The sequence below is a fragment of the Cyprinus carpio genome, chromosome B25 (genome assembly GCF_018340385.1).
Source record: "Cyprinus carpio isolate SPL01 chromosome B25, ASM1834038v1, whole genome shotgun sequence".
NCBI classification, from domain to species: domain Eukaryota; kingdom Metazoa; phylum Chordata; class Actinopteri; order Cypriniformes; family Cyprinidae; genus Cyprinus; species Cyprinus carpio.
This window is the reverse complement of record NC_056621.1, coordinates 20820894-20835465: the sequence shown is the minus strand read 5'-3', so window position 1 is coordinate 20835465 and position 14572 is coordinate 20820894. Positions and strand designations below refer to the sequence as shown.

General features: G+C 35.5%; 1 protein-coding gene across 1 annotated transcript; it reads right to left on the bottom strand.

Moving 5' to 3' along the window:
* Positions 1-2957: 2957 nt before the first annotated feature.
* LOC109103763 (histone H4) lies at positions 2958-3365 on the bottom strand. The gene has a single exon (XM_019117104.2). The coding sequence runs from the start codon at positions 3311-3313 to the stop codon at positions 3002-3004; it is 312 nt and encodes a 103-aa protein (XP_018972649.1). The 5' UTR covers positions 3314-3365; the 3' UTR covers positions 2958-3001.
* Positions 3366-14572: the final 11207 nt, after the last annotated feature.

The following is a 14572-nucleotide window of genomic DNA, read 5'->3' as shown; positions in this document are numbered from 1 at the left end:
ACAATCTTTTTATCTGCACTGTTTATTCACCTCGCTGGTTTGCACTCTATCTGCCATGTGCCTTGCGCTACTTTATTTAACTTTATTTTTTTTTATTTTTTTTTTACATGCCCTTATTTGTATAGTTGTATTTTAGATTTTAGATTTGTTCTGTATCTATCTGTATTTTAGGCTCTACTATTAGTGTTATCTGTATGCACCATGGGTCTGACAGTGACGCAATTTCAATTCTCTGTATGTATGTACTGTACATGTGGACTTGACTTGACTTGACTTATTATATGTTGCTATCAAATTTATAGCAAAATTTCCTAGTTCTCTATGTTGTTTCAGGTTTGGCATCATCTGAGGTCCTTATCATCTGAGGGAGTTTGGGAGCCAAATGTGAAAAAGCTCTACCTCCTTTAGAGGACTTTGCTATCCTAGGTACTACCAAAAGTCCAGAGATTTGTGACCTTAGGGAGCGTGATGGATTGTAGCATGGTAGAAGACTAGTTAGGTACGCACGAGCTAAACCATTAAGGGCCTTATAATTAACTAATAATATTTTGTAACTAATATGGAACTTAATAGGTAGCCAGTGCAGAGACAGTAAAATTGGGGTAATATGATCATATTTTCGTAGACGCCGCATTTTTGACTATCTGTAGCCTGTTTATTGAAGATGCGGGAAAACCACCTAGCAGTGCAATACAATAGTCCAGTCTAGAGGTCATAAATGCATGAACTAGCTTTTCTGCATCAGAAATAGGTAACATGTTTCGTAGCTTGCCAATTTTTCTAAGATGGAAGAATGCTGTTTTTGTAACATGGGAAATATGATTTTCAAAAGACAAGTTGCTGTCTAATATAACACCCAGATTTTAGAGGAAGTAACAGTATATCCGTCTAGTTGCAAATTGTAATCCAAGAGATTCTGTGTACTGTTTTTTTTTTTTCTTTTTTTTTATTATTATCATTATTATATTTTATTATTTATTTATTTATTTAGGTCCAATAAATAATATCTCTGTCTTATCCAAATTTAATAGGAGAAAATTATTGGTCATCCAATCATTTACATTTTTAACACACTCTGTTAGCTTAGATAAGTTAGAAGTTTCTTCTGGTCTTGTTGAGACTGTATCATCAGTATAACAGTGGAAAATAATCCTGTATTTTTTAATAATGTTACCAAGGGGCAACATGTATATTGAAAATAGCAGGGGACCTAGGACAGATCCTTGTGGCACTCCATACTTCACTGGTGATAATTGAGATGACTCCCTGTTTAAATAAACAGAGTGGTAGCGATCGGACAGGTCGGATCTAAACCATCTTAAAGCCTGCCCTTGAATACATGTATAGTTTTGTAATCAATCTATGAGTATGTTGTGATCTATGGTGTTGAACGCAGCACTAAGATCAAGTAAAACTAGCAATGAGATGCAGCCTTGGTCTGACGCAAGAAGCAAGTCATTTGTAATTTTAACAAATGCAGTTTCTGTGCTATGATGGGGCCTGAAACCTGATTGAAATACTTCAAAGAGATCATTTTTTTGTAGGAAGGACAAAATTTTTTTAGACATAATTGGAAGATTTGAAATGGGTCTGTAATTTGCCAGTTCACTAGGATCTAGTTGTGGTTTCTTAATAAGAGGATTAATAACCACCAGCTTGAATGGTTTTGGGATGTGACCTAAAGCTGAGATAAATCCCAGCTGAGATAAATCAGGCAGGTTATTTCAAAGTCTATAAAAGTAAGATTGATTCCATGTGATATAATTAAATCTAGCATATGATTAAAACGATGAGTGGGCCCGGTGAAGATTTGCTTGACTCCAAAAGAGTTTATTAGGTCAGTAAAGTCCTAATGCATTATTTGTATTATCACCATGAATGTTAAAATGTCAGACTATTAGTGCTTTGTCAACGGTAACCAATAGGTCTGAGAGGAAATCTGCAAATTCTTTTAGAAAATCTGTATATGGCCCTGGTGGTCTATACACAGTAGCCAGAGCAAGAGATATGATCGATTTCTTTTGCATATCTGACAGTGTAACATTAAGCATAAGTATTTTGAATGAGTTAAACCTGTATCCTGTTTTTATCAATCAATTCTGTTTATTTCAGTCCTTACAGACAACTTTTCACAAAAATAAATGAATAATTAAATGACCATAATTTCCGAAAAAAGCCTATACATATTTAACCAATGTACATACATTTTTCACTAGATTTGATCATACAAGAAAAACAAGTTACAAAATACATTTCCCAAAATGTACGTTTAATTACAAACATACATAATTACAGAAATACACATTCCAACCATTATTTCAATTTTTTAAATCATAAAAAAACAAAATGTAATGATAATGAATCATATAATTATTTAACACCATGTTTTTATACATTTTCTTACATTTACAATGTGAATTAATCGTAATTCCTTATCACAGTTATTCCATACATTTACCCCTTTGATAGATATACATCTGTTTTTAGCATTAGTTTTCTGGGTAACATTGAGAATATCACTGTATATTGACCAGTCTGACGGAGCTCACGCTTATAACAGTAGTTTGGTGGAGTAGACTCGTTTAGACCAATATAATCATTTGGTTTTAGCCAGGTTTCAGTCAAGCAGAGTACATCAAAACTATTATCTGTGATCATTTCATTTACAATATCTGCTTTTTGTGCGAGTGCTCTAATGTTCAGGAGCCCAAACTTTAAAAATTGTTTTAGGTCATAGAACCTCACTAATTTGGGGAACAGACAGTCTTTATAGATTGGACAGCGCAAGTATTTAAGTAGGTGAAACAAAGCCATCATAGCAGTTATTTGAGAATTGGTTTACTAGTCTCATATAACTAGAGTTACTATTTTTAACAGTAGGTTCAGATTATGTATGCGTGTAAAATGATTAGTTACCCAAATATTATGAAATGCACTCTTTTTGAAAGTGTGGGTGGCTCTTAAAAGAGCCTTTGGGGTGTTCTTGATAACAGTAATGTGTTTATCCTCCGAAGCCGTACAGAGTGCGTCCCTGTCGTTTCAGCGCGTACACGACGTCCATGGCGGTGACGGTCTTTCTCTTGGCGTGCTCGGTGTAGGTCACAGCATCGCGGATCACGTTCTCCAGGAACACCTTCAGCACACCGCGGGTCTCCTCGTAGATCAGACCGGAGATACGCTTGACTCCACCGCGGCGAGCGAGACGACGGATGGCGGGTTTGGTGATGCCCTGGATGTTATCCCGCAGAACCTTACGATGACGCTTAGCGCCTCCTTTCCCGAGTCCTTTACCGCCTTTACCTCTTCCAGACATTGTTACAGACCTTCAAGATTCTTCGTTGTACAACAGAAGATATGAAAGCAGATGGTGTGCGAGAAGAGCTTTACAGTGGTCTACAGGACCTAGTTGAAACACATGAAGGTGGAGCTATCTCTCTTTCTCTCTCTCTCTCTCTCTCTCTCTCTCTCTCTCTCTCTCTCTCTCAATTCCATTCAATTCATATTGCTTTATTGGCATGACATACTTAGGTACATATTGCCAAAGCATTGTACATAGCAGAATAAACAAACAAAACAAAAACACATATAATATATATCCATAAAACAAAAATACATATATATATATATATATATATATATATATATATATATATATATATATATATATATATATATATTTATATAAACATTGATGGTATTACTAATGTAGATGTGTTCACTCTTTACCTCTTAGTTTGTGGCATTTGTAAATATAATGTGCTACCAAAGAGGAAGCAGGTCCTTCACCAAGTAATATTTTTAATTTGTCATGTTCACGGAGTGACTGGAACTCAGGAGTGTTCTGCTGTATTTGACTGTACACTGAGTCTCTTAAAGGTGTTTATTTGTCACAGTGGAGGAGGAAGTGCTCCTCCATCTCAACTGATCCTGATCTACATTCGTTACACATTCGCTCTTCTTTAGGTAACCAGGTCTTTCTATGTCGTCCTCTCTCTATGGCCAGCTGGTGGTCACTCAGTCTGTACCTGGTCAGTATATGTCTGTGTGTTATATTCCTGACTGAAAGCAGATAGTCAGTGATACTGTACTCTCTGTTGAGTTTCAGATAACACTGGAGACGACTTTGGTCTTTGGTTTGTTCTTTCCAAAACTGTATGTTTGTCTCCTTCTCTTCATTCATAATTTCCTTGATTCTATGTTTTTCAGGATTGGTGATATCGAGTGCTTTGTTAGTCAGGTCGGACACCATAACAAAGATGACTTTTTTGAGCACTCTTTTTTTGTGTTTAGTGCTTTAAAATGAAGAGAATCTTCTGAACTAGAGTTTAAGTGGATCCAAAAAATGTAAAACTCTTTTTTAATGATTAGATTTAGGGGGAGACGGCCTAACTCTGCTCTGCAGGCATTATTAGGAGTGTTTTTGTGCACATGCAGGATGTTTCTGCAGAACTCGACATGCAGAGCTTCTAAAGGGTGTTTGTGCCAGTCTTTACGGCTGGAGTTACTCGCTGGGCCCCAGATCTTGCTTCCATAGGGCAATGGGCAGAATGACACTATCGAAGATCTTTGTCCAAATTCTGATGGGGATGTTTATTTTTAATAATTTTAATAATAAATTTTATTTTCAATAATTTTTGTTTAAATGCCAATTTGAAATTTCCAGTGGGAGTTAAAACCAGACCAAGATAAGTATATTGTAAAGTATGTTGAAGTGCGGTGTTGTTTAAAGTAAATTAATGTTTATGTTCTAGATTTCTGTTTTTTTTTTTTTTCTGAAATATCTTAGTTTGTGGGATGTTGATGTCTAAGGCCCAATCATGGCAGTATTTAGTTAAAATTTCAAGGTTGTTCTGGAGACCTTCTGGTGTTTTAGATAGAATTGGCAAGTCATCTGCATACAGTAAATATTTGACCTCTGTGTCCAATAATTTTAGTCCTGGACTGTTTGATTGGTCCAGTAGATCTGCCAGTTCATTGATATACATGTTAAATAAAGTCGGGCTGAGGCAGCAGCCCTGTCTCACTCCTCGCTGAAGAGGAAAATAGTCTGTCCTTTGCTGTCCAGTTATTACTGCACATTTATTTTAGTTATACATGTTTTTAATTAAGTCATATATTTTACCCCCATGCCACTTTGAATGATTTTATAAAACAATCCATTATGCCAAATGGAGTCAAAAGCCTTCTTAAAATCTATAAAGCATGCAAATATTTTTCCATCTTTCTTTTGGTGTACATGTTCATTTATTAGCGTGTGTAGTGTGTGAATATGGTCAGTGGTTCGATGTTTAGGGAGGAAGCCAATCTGAGATTTGCTGATGACAATGTGCTGCTTTAAGAATGATGAAATCCGAGAGTTGGATTATAGAGCAAAAAAAACCTTTCCCAAATTACTGGTTACACAGATTCCTCTGTAGTTATTAGGATCGGTTTTGTCTCCACTTTTAAAGATAGGAAAGATGAGCCCTGTGTTCCAGACCTCAGGAAAAACACCTGAACTCAAAATCAAATTAAAAAGTTTGAGTAATGCATCCTGCAATTCAGGAGAGCTGTTTTTAAACATCTCGTTCTTTATGTTGTCAGGGCCACAGGATTTATTACATTTGAGGGATTTCAGTTTTACACTAAATTCTTGTTGGGTTATTGGATAATCTAGTGGATTTTGGTGGTTTTTGATGCATGATTCAAGAGCATTCAGTTTTTCGAGTATTTTTAACTGGTTGGGATTATTCAGAGTGTCAATTTGATGTGTATAGAGCTCCTCAAAATAATCTTTCCAAATCTGACCATCTTGTATGTCTAACTCTTGTGGCTTTGTCTTGTTCAGACTGTTCCACATGCTCCAGAACTGACCCTGATTAATTGAGTTTTCCATCTTCTGAAGTGTGTTGTTATAATAATCCAGTTTCTTCTGTCTCAGTGTGTTTTTTTTTTATTGTTTCAGAAGTTCTGAGTGTTTTAAGCGTAATTCTAAGTTGACCGGATCTTTGCGTTTTTGATTTGAAATGAATCGTAGCTCTTGTCTTATTGTTTTACATTCATGGTCAAACCACTTTTCAGATGGTTTTTGTTTAGCTCTATTTTTGTGTTTATATGCAGTTTCATTTAAATGAGCCTTTTTTGTTATATTTTCAAAAATGTCATTAATATGTTTAATTGCTAAATTTATTCCTTTCCAATATTATCATATGTTGAATTGTTAAATAGTGTTATGGAATTGACAATTTCATTGGACTTTAATTCTTTAATATATGTTTCAGCAGCACTACGAGTCCATCTATATGGTGTTTTGAGTTTATAATTTGGCATAATCAAAACGCGGATGGTGGAAGAGAATGACCGTAAGTCCCACTCGCTAAGAAGAAGAATAACTCCTCCAAATAATAAACAACAAACTGTGTTCCGTAGGCTATAGCTTTCATACAGGATGCTACGGGACGATTCCATGTTATACGGAACAGCTGGGAACCCTGCGTGTGGGGCTGCGAGAAGATAATAAATAAAAAGAGTGGGGCTGCTGTGAGTGGATGCAGCACAGCGTATCTCAACCCCAGTGGCATGACAATACCGGCCCTCACAGCCAAAAATAACAGACCGGCCCACTGGGAATTCTCCCGGTCCTCCCGATTAGCCAGTCCGGGCCTGAACTTATTGATCATGAGCCCAACATCCAGCAAGGCAGGAAAACATTCAATCTACCCGAGGGAAGACATCTTTCATTGTAAATTAATACTGTTGAATAGAAAAAAAATAGACTACATTTTTATAAAAAAGAACTTCTGGTTCACTATGCAGATGTAGGCCTATATACCGAGGTTTTAATAACATTATTTTAATAGGCCTATAGTCAGTTGTGATCTAAAGCGGGCCGGTCCAAGGCATGAAACTCCAGGGCTGAAAATGAGTCCCACTCTGGCCCTGATCACAGGACCTTGGTTTTCTGTTAAATAGGAAGGTCATTTGCGGGGGAATTTTTACTTTAAAAATGACAGACATGTCCACTTCGCACGTGATTAAGATCACAGACAACCTCTGCAATTATTATAAATGACTGGAGGTCAGGTACTAATCCCGTGTGAATAGGGAAAGTCAATAATGTTGGTATTGTATCAGACACTTGCACTTAACATTAGGCTATATGAAAAACAAGCTCAAATGGAGTAAACAAGGTTTTTGGCCGGCGAATGAGGAGATCTGTGTTTTGTCTGACAACAGAACGGCCGCATCTGAGGCAATTGCGTAACGCATTATGCGCTTTCATCCACTTTTACAGGTTATATAACGTTTATTGATGCTATGTGGGTGCTTAGTTTTCCTTGTTGTTTAATACATTTGGCCAAAATCTCATGATATAAACGATTAAACGCTTATGCACAGGATATTTAAAATGTTCAAAAGTAGGTTGGCTAGATATATATATATATATATATATATATATATATATATATATATATATATATATATATATATATATATATATATATAAAAACACAAACCAGATTCCAAAAAAGTTGAGACACTGTACAAATTGTGAGTAAAAAAGGAATGGAATAATTTACAAATCTCATAAACTTATATTTTATTCACAATAGAATATACAACCCCTGGCAAAAAGTATGGAATCACCCTTCTCAGAAGATGTTCATTCAAATGTTTAATTGTGTAGAGAAAAAACCAAGCACATATATGCAACAAAACAATTTTCACTCAACAAAACAATATTCTGGCTGTATAAAACACTTAAAAAAACAACAAAGAAAGATAACTATAGTCAATTACAAGTGTTTTTACAGATCAAACAGAGGAAAAAAATATGGAATCACACAAATCTGAGGAAAATTATATGGAATCACCATGCACTTTGCATTTCTAAAACAAACACCTGTATCTGATTACAACTGCTAATTAGTCTGCAGTTAAAAAAGAGTGCTTGCACACATTAGTGATGTGTTGAACCAAGATGATTGACAACTCATGGCTCCAACACGAGTGATGTCAGTTGAAACAAAGGAGAGGATTATCAAACTTCTCAAAGAAGGTAAATCTTCACGGAATGTTGCAAAAAATGTTGGTTGTTCCCAGTCAGCTGTGTCTAAAATCTGGACCAAGTACAAATCAAATGGAAAGGTTGTAAAAGGGAAGCGTACTGGTAGACCAAGAAAGACATCAAAGCGCCAAGACAGAAAACTTAAAGCAATATGCCTTGAAAAAAGAAAATGCACAACAAAACAAATGAGGAACAAATGGGCAGAAAGTGGACTGTAAGAAATCGCCTAAAAGAAATGGGATTTACATACAGAAAAGCCAAACAAAAACCATCATTAACATCTAAACAGAAAAAAACAAGGTTTCAGTGGGCTAAAGAAAGACAATCTTGGACTGTGGATGACTGGATGAGTTATATTCAGTGATGAATCACGAATCTGCATTGGGCAGGGTGATGATGCTGGAACTTTTGTTTGGTGCAGTTCCAATGAAATTTATGAAGACAACTGCCTGAAGAAAACATGCAAATCACCACAAAAAATAATTGTCATGGGTTGTATGTCAGGTAAAGGTATGGGAGAGATGACAGTCATTACATCTTCTATAAATGGCACAAGTTTATGTTGAGATTTAGGACACTTTTCTTATTCCATCAATTGAAAGGATGTTTGGTGATGGTAGCATCATTTTTCAGGATGATAATGCATCGTGCCATAGGGCAAAATCTGTGAAAACATTTCTACAGGAAAGACACATAATGTCAATGGCATGACCTGCAAATAGTCCGGACCTCAATCCAATTGAAAATCTGTGGTGGAAATTAAAGAAAATGGTCCACGACAAGGCTCCAACCTGCAAAGCTGATCTGGCAACTGCAATAAGACAAAGCTGGAGACAGATTGATTAACAATAATCCAAGTAATTAGACAAATACTCACAACAAATAATCCAAGCTGTTATAAAAGCCAGAGGTGGTGCAACAAAGTACTAGTAGTGTTTTTATTTGGTGATTCCATATAATTTTCCTCAGATTTGTGTGATTCCATATTTTTTTCCTCTGTTTGATCTGTAAAAACACTTCTTTGTTGTTTTTTTAAGTGTTTTATACAGCCAGAATATTGTTTTGTTGAGTGAAAATTGTTTTGTGGCATATATGTGCTTGGTTTTTTCTCTACACAATTAAACATTTGAATGAACAAACCATGAAAAGTGAAAATCAAAACATTTCTCAACACCACAAAGATAACATATCAAATGTTGAAAGTGAGACATTTTGAAATGTCATGCCAAATATTGGCTCATTTTGGATTTCATGAGAGCTACACATTCCAAAAAAGTTGGGACAGGTAGCAATAAGAGGCTGGACAAGTTAAATGTACATATAAGGAACAGCTGGAGGACCAATTTGCAACTTATTAGGTCAATTGGCAACATGATTGGGTATAAAAAGAGCCTCTCAGAGTGGCAGTGACTCTCAGAAGTCAAGATGGGCAGAGGATCACCAATTCCCCAAATGCTGCGGCGAAAAATAGTGGAGCAATATCAGAAAGGAGTTTCTCAGAGAAAAATTGCTTGAAGAAAAAAGTTTGAAGTTATCATCATCTACAGTGCATAATATCATCCAAAGATTCAGAGATTATTAATATATATTATTACTTACTTATAAGGCCCTTAACGGTTTAGCTCCTGCGTACCTAACTAGTCTTCTACCACGCTAAAATCCACCACGCTCCCTAAGGTCACAAAACGCTGGACTTTTGATAGTACCTAGGATAGCAAAGTCCACTAAAGGAGGTAGAGCTTTTTCGCATTAGGCTCCCAAACTCTGGAATAGCCTTCCTGATAATGTTCAGACACACTTTCTGTTTAAATCTAGATTAAAAACACACCTCTTAGGCCAAGAATTCAAATAATGTATCTCATAATTTTGGACTCCATTTATATCTGATCAAATGCACATTATTATTCTTTAGCTTGGGTTAAACTAATTAATTTTACTTGGCTGGAACAGCAGCTATGCTAATTATGTCTCTATTTGTTTCTCTGTTTTGGCACGGGATTTACATCCTGTGGTAACTAGGATTTATACAAGCTCCAGTCTGGATCCAGAACACCTGAGAAGAGATGATGCCAACCCCTCAGAGGACCTCAGATGATGCTAACCCAGAGAAAACATACAGAACTACAACATTTTGCTATAAGTTTGATTGCATAATTGCTGTTAATAGTGTTAATCGTCTGTTTGTTTACATCTTTTATTGATTTTTCCGAATATTTCTGCCGTATGTATATAAACTGACAGTCACCACTGATAAGCTACTACTAAATATTGTAGAAACTTAATTTTCTGTAAAGTTGCTTTGCAATGATTTGTATCGTAAAAAGCGCTATACAAATAAACTTAAATTGAATTGAATTGAATTGAATTCAGAGAATCTGGAACAATCTCTGTGCGTAAGGGTCAAGGCCGGAAAACCATACTGGATGCCTGTGATCTTCGGGCCCTTAGACGGCACTGCATCACATACAGGAATGCTACTGTAATGGAAATCACAACATGGGCTCAGGAATACTTCCAGAAAACATTGTCAGTGAACACAATCCACCATACCATTCGCCGTTGCCGGCTAAAACTCTATAGGTCAAAAAAGAAGCCATATCTAAACATGATCCAGAAGCGCAGGCGTTTTCTCTGGGCAAAGGCTCATTTAAAATGGACTGTGGCAAAGTGGAAAACTGTTCTGTGGTCAGACGAATCAAAATTTGAAGTTCTTTTTGGAAAACTGGGACGCCATGTCATCCGGACTAAAGAGAACAAGGACAACCCAAGTTGTTATCAGTGCTCAGTTCAGAAGCCTGCATCTCTGATGGTATGGGGTTGCATGAGTGCCTGTGGCATGGGCAGCTTACACATCTGGAAAGGCACCATCAATGCTGAAAGGTATATCCAAGCTCTAAAACAAACATTCTCAAACACAGCCTTGTCCTCTTTCAGGGAAGACCTTGCATTTTCCAACATGACAATGCCAGATCACATACTGCATCAATTACAAGATCATGGCTGTGTAGAAGAAGGATCCAGGTACTGAAATGGCCAGCCTGCAGTCCAGATCTTTCACCCATAGAAAACATTTGGTGCATCATAAAGAGGAAGATGCAACAAAGAAGACCTAAGACAGTTGAGCAACTAGAATCCTGTATTAGACAAGAATGGGACAACATTCCTATTCCTAAACTTGAGCAACTTTTCTCCTCAGTCCCCAGACGTTTGCAGACTGTTATTAAAAGAGGGGATGCCACACAGTGGTAAATATGGCCTTGTCACAACTTTTTTGAGATGTGTTGATGCCATGAAATTTAAAATCAACTTATCTTTCCCTTAAAATTATCCATTTTCTCAGTTTAAACATTTGATATGTCATCTATGTTGTATTCTGAAGAAAATATTGAAATTTTTAACTTCCACATCATTGCATTCTGTTTTTATTCACAATTTGTACAGTGTCCCAACTTTTTTGGAATCGGGTTTGTACACACACACACACACACACACACACACACACACACACACACACACACACACACACACACACACACACACACACATTATTTATATTTATTCTATTAGAATTTCCACCATGTTAGTTTTCCACCCTGTTAGGTCTATAAACCTAACAGGGTGGAAAATTTTGAGCTAAGTTAGCAATAGCTCTTTGAGTGATCAACATTTAACTAGCTAACCTTCTACAGATTATCAAAACTTTTATAACTATGTCAGATTTGTTTTTACATTTTTTGATAGGTCAAACATTCTCCATAATATAGCCTAACAGGGTGGAACCTTAAGGGTGGGACAAGCAGGATAACATTTCAAAAACTAAAAAGAAAAGTTAGCAGTGAGAGTTGAAGCTTACCTTAGTTGAATTCAGTGGGAAAAATAAATAATGCCACTTCTTGAAAATGGTCTCAATGAAATTGCAGTCAGTTTTGGAAGGCGAGAAAGTATGTACTAACAGGGTGGAAGATGACTTCAGCGACACGGTAATTAAAGAAATTTGTTAACAAAAAAAATATATATATATATTTTCACATGATTTATATGTATGATGGGAGGCAGTTTAGCCTAGTCTATAGCATGTTATTTTATTTTATGTTTTTTTTTTTTAATCATTTCATTGGTTCATATAGTTGATTACTTTGCACTGAGTACATGCTAAAATTGAATGCATATATCAAAAAAGGGTGTAAAATACAAAATAGTATTTATGTCTATTATCTCTGTTTAAATAATAAAGAAAACCTAAATATACAAATCAAGCCATTTCTTATAAACATGTGACTCATTTTAGAGAAAATATGAGTTAATAAATCATTGAGACACAAAAGTCACTGTATAACAGGAATGACCCAGGAGTCGTTTACAAGCACAGCTGAAACCATTCAGTTGTGACAAGTTCAAGATCATTTACGATTCATAGATTTCCCATCTGAAAGAGAGGAGTATGTGTGTTTTCTGTGCATACTGTATGTTCATGAATCACATGTATGCATATTTGAGAGATTAATAAATTTAGGATGGTCTCTGTGCAACATTTAATAAATGAGGCCCAATGAGTGCATCTCTCCTGAAATTGAAATTTAAGCCAGGAGCACACTCTAAAATTCTGTCCACAATTTGGCCATTTGAAACCAATCTTGTAAATCCTAAAATATTGTCCTGATCTTAGGCTGAAATTGTTTTTATACCTCTTTTGAAATCACTTTGGATAAAAAAAAAGAAAAAAAAAAAAGTGTATAGTCAGAAGTCTTCACAGAAAGGACAGTAAATTGTTTAAGTGTAAGCCTATTTAAACAACTTAACGTTTTATATATATATACTAGTTAGGAATGCACCGATGTATTGGCCGCCGATATTTATTGGCCGTTTTTTCCTCAATTTACAACCATCTGCATATCGGCTACATAAGGAAAAAGTCCGATATAACAAACCGATGGTTTATTATTTAACTGCGTGAAGGCACTGAGCTGTATAATGTGTTGCATAATCCTAGCACTGCTGTCTGAACTTTAATGCTAATCAAATAACAAAAGATCGCACACTATTCTTGACTAAATAACTTTAGTAACTTTCATAAGTGTAGCGGACCTCATCTGAATGATGACCAAAACTTTACTGATGTTTTATTTAGTTTATTGCGTTCTTTTTCACTCCAAAAAACAATCACCATAAGAAAACACAGCACGAGAAGTGCACATTAAACTCTCTCTCAGTTGCATTATCATCAACATACAGCGAATTACACAAAACAACTAACACAAACAAAAGTAAACAAATATATACAGATCTCATGCCTTTTCGGTGGGGTGCTATATAAACTGACAAACTTTAAATCCAAAGAACTGTGCTTTCATTACCCATATAGCTCCGTTGACTAGAAAACCCATCAAAATAAGAGTCTTGCCCTTAGTAAAGGAGATCTCATACATATTTAAACTTACACAAAATATTCAAATGTATACAAAAACAAAGACGATTAATCATAATAAAGTCTGCTACAATAAAGGATTACTGTTTTTAATTTACACAGTGAAGTGTTTTAACATTTGTTTACTTTATTTCTGTAACTTTAAACTGTTAAAAAGTGCCTAAAAAGCACTGTTTATTTTCATATGTATCTTTGTTCTGTTATATTTCTAGGCCTGCTGAATGTTAAATGGATCCAATCCATGTTCATTAGAAATTATTTGATGATGCAGCAATAAAACTGCTAGTATAATTTAACGCAGGTGTTTTTGAACTTTGCCGATTTAAAATATGACCAAAATACTATCTATTTTGATGCCAAAATTTCAAATAAGAGAGGAAGTGACAAATATCGGTACTGGACTTGGCCAATAAGTGTTTGGCAAAATTGGTATCGGCCCCAAAAAATCCTATTGGTGCATCCCTAATACTAGTGTAAATTTTGCCAACTATTTTCAATTTCAGTCTTAGTTAAATGTCCGTTAGTTTTTTATCATATTTAGTCAACCTTATCCAATTTAGTTTTAGTCAAGTTTTAGTCGACTATGGCCTGGTTTCACAGACAGGGCTTAGACTAAACTAGAATTAGGCCATAGTTCAATTAGGACACATTATTATTATTTTATTTTATTTTTTTATTTTTTACCCGTACCTTAGAAAAAACATTACTGGTGTGCATTTTGTGACAAAATAAAGGAACTGATACATTTTAAGATCAATCAGTGCGAGTCTCTTTTAGCTGAAACAGCTCAAACTTACATTTTAGTCTGAGACTAGGCTTAAGCCTCGTCTGTGAAACCGGGGGTAAAAGTCTCAACATCTTAGTCTTGTTTTAGTCAATGCAAACTTGACATTTTAGCAATTAGATTAATTAACCGTACAAAGTATTAATTTTTCCAGCCATTTTTAATTTAGTTTTAGTCTTACTCAAATGTGCATTTTAGTTACCGTATTTAGTCAACCTTGTCCTGTTTTTGTTTAGTCAAGTTTGAGTCAATGAAATGTATGAGCATTTTAGTAAGATTTTAGTCAACTCAGTCAAATTTTCAGCATGCTGTATAA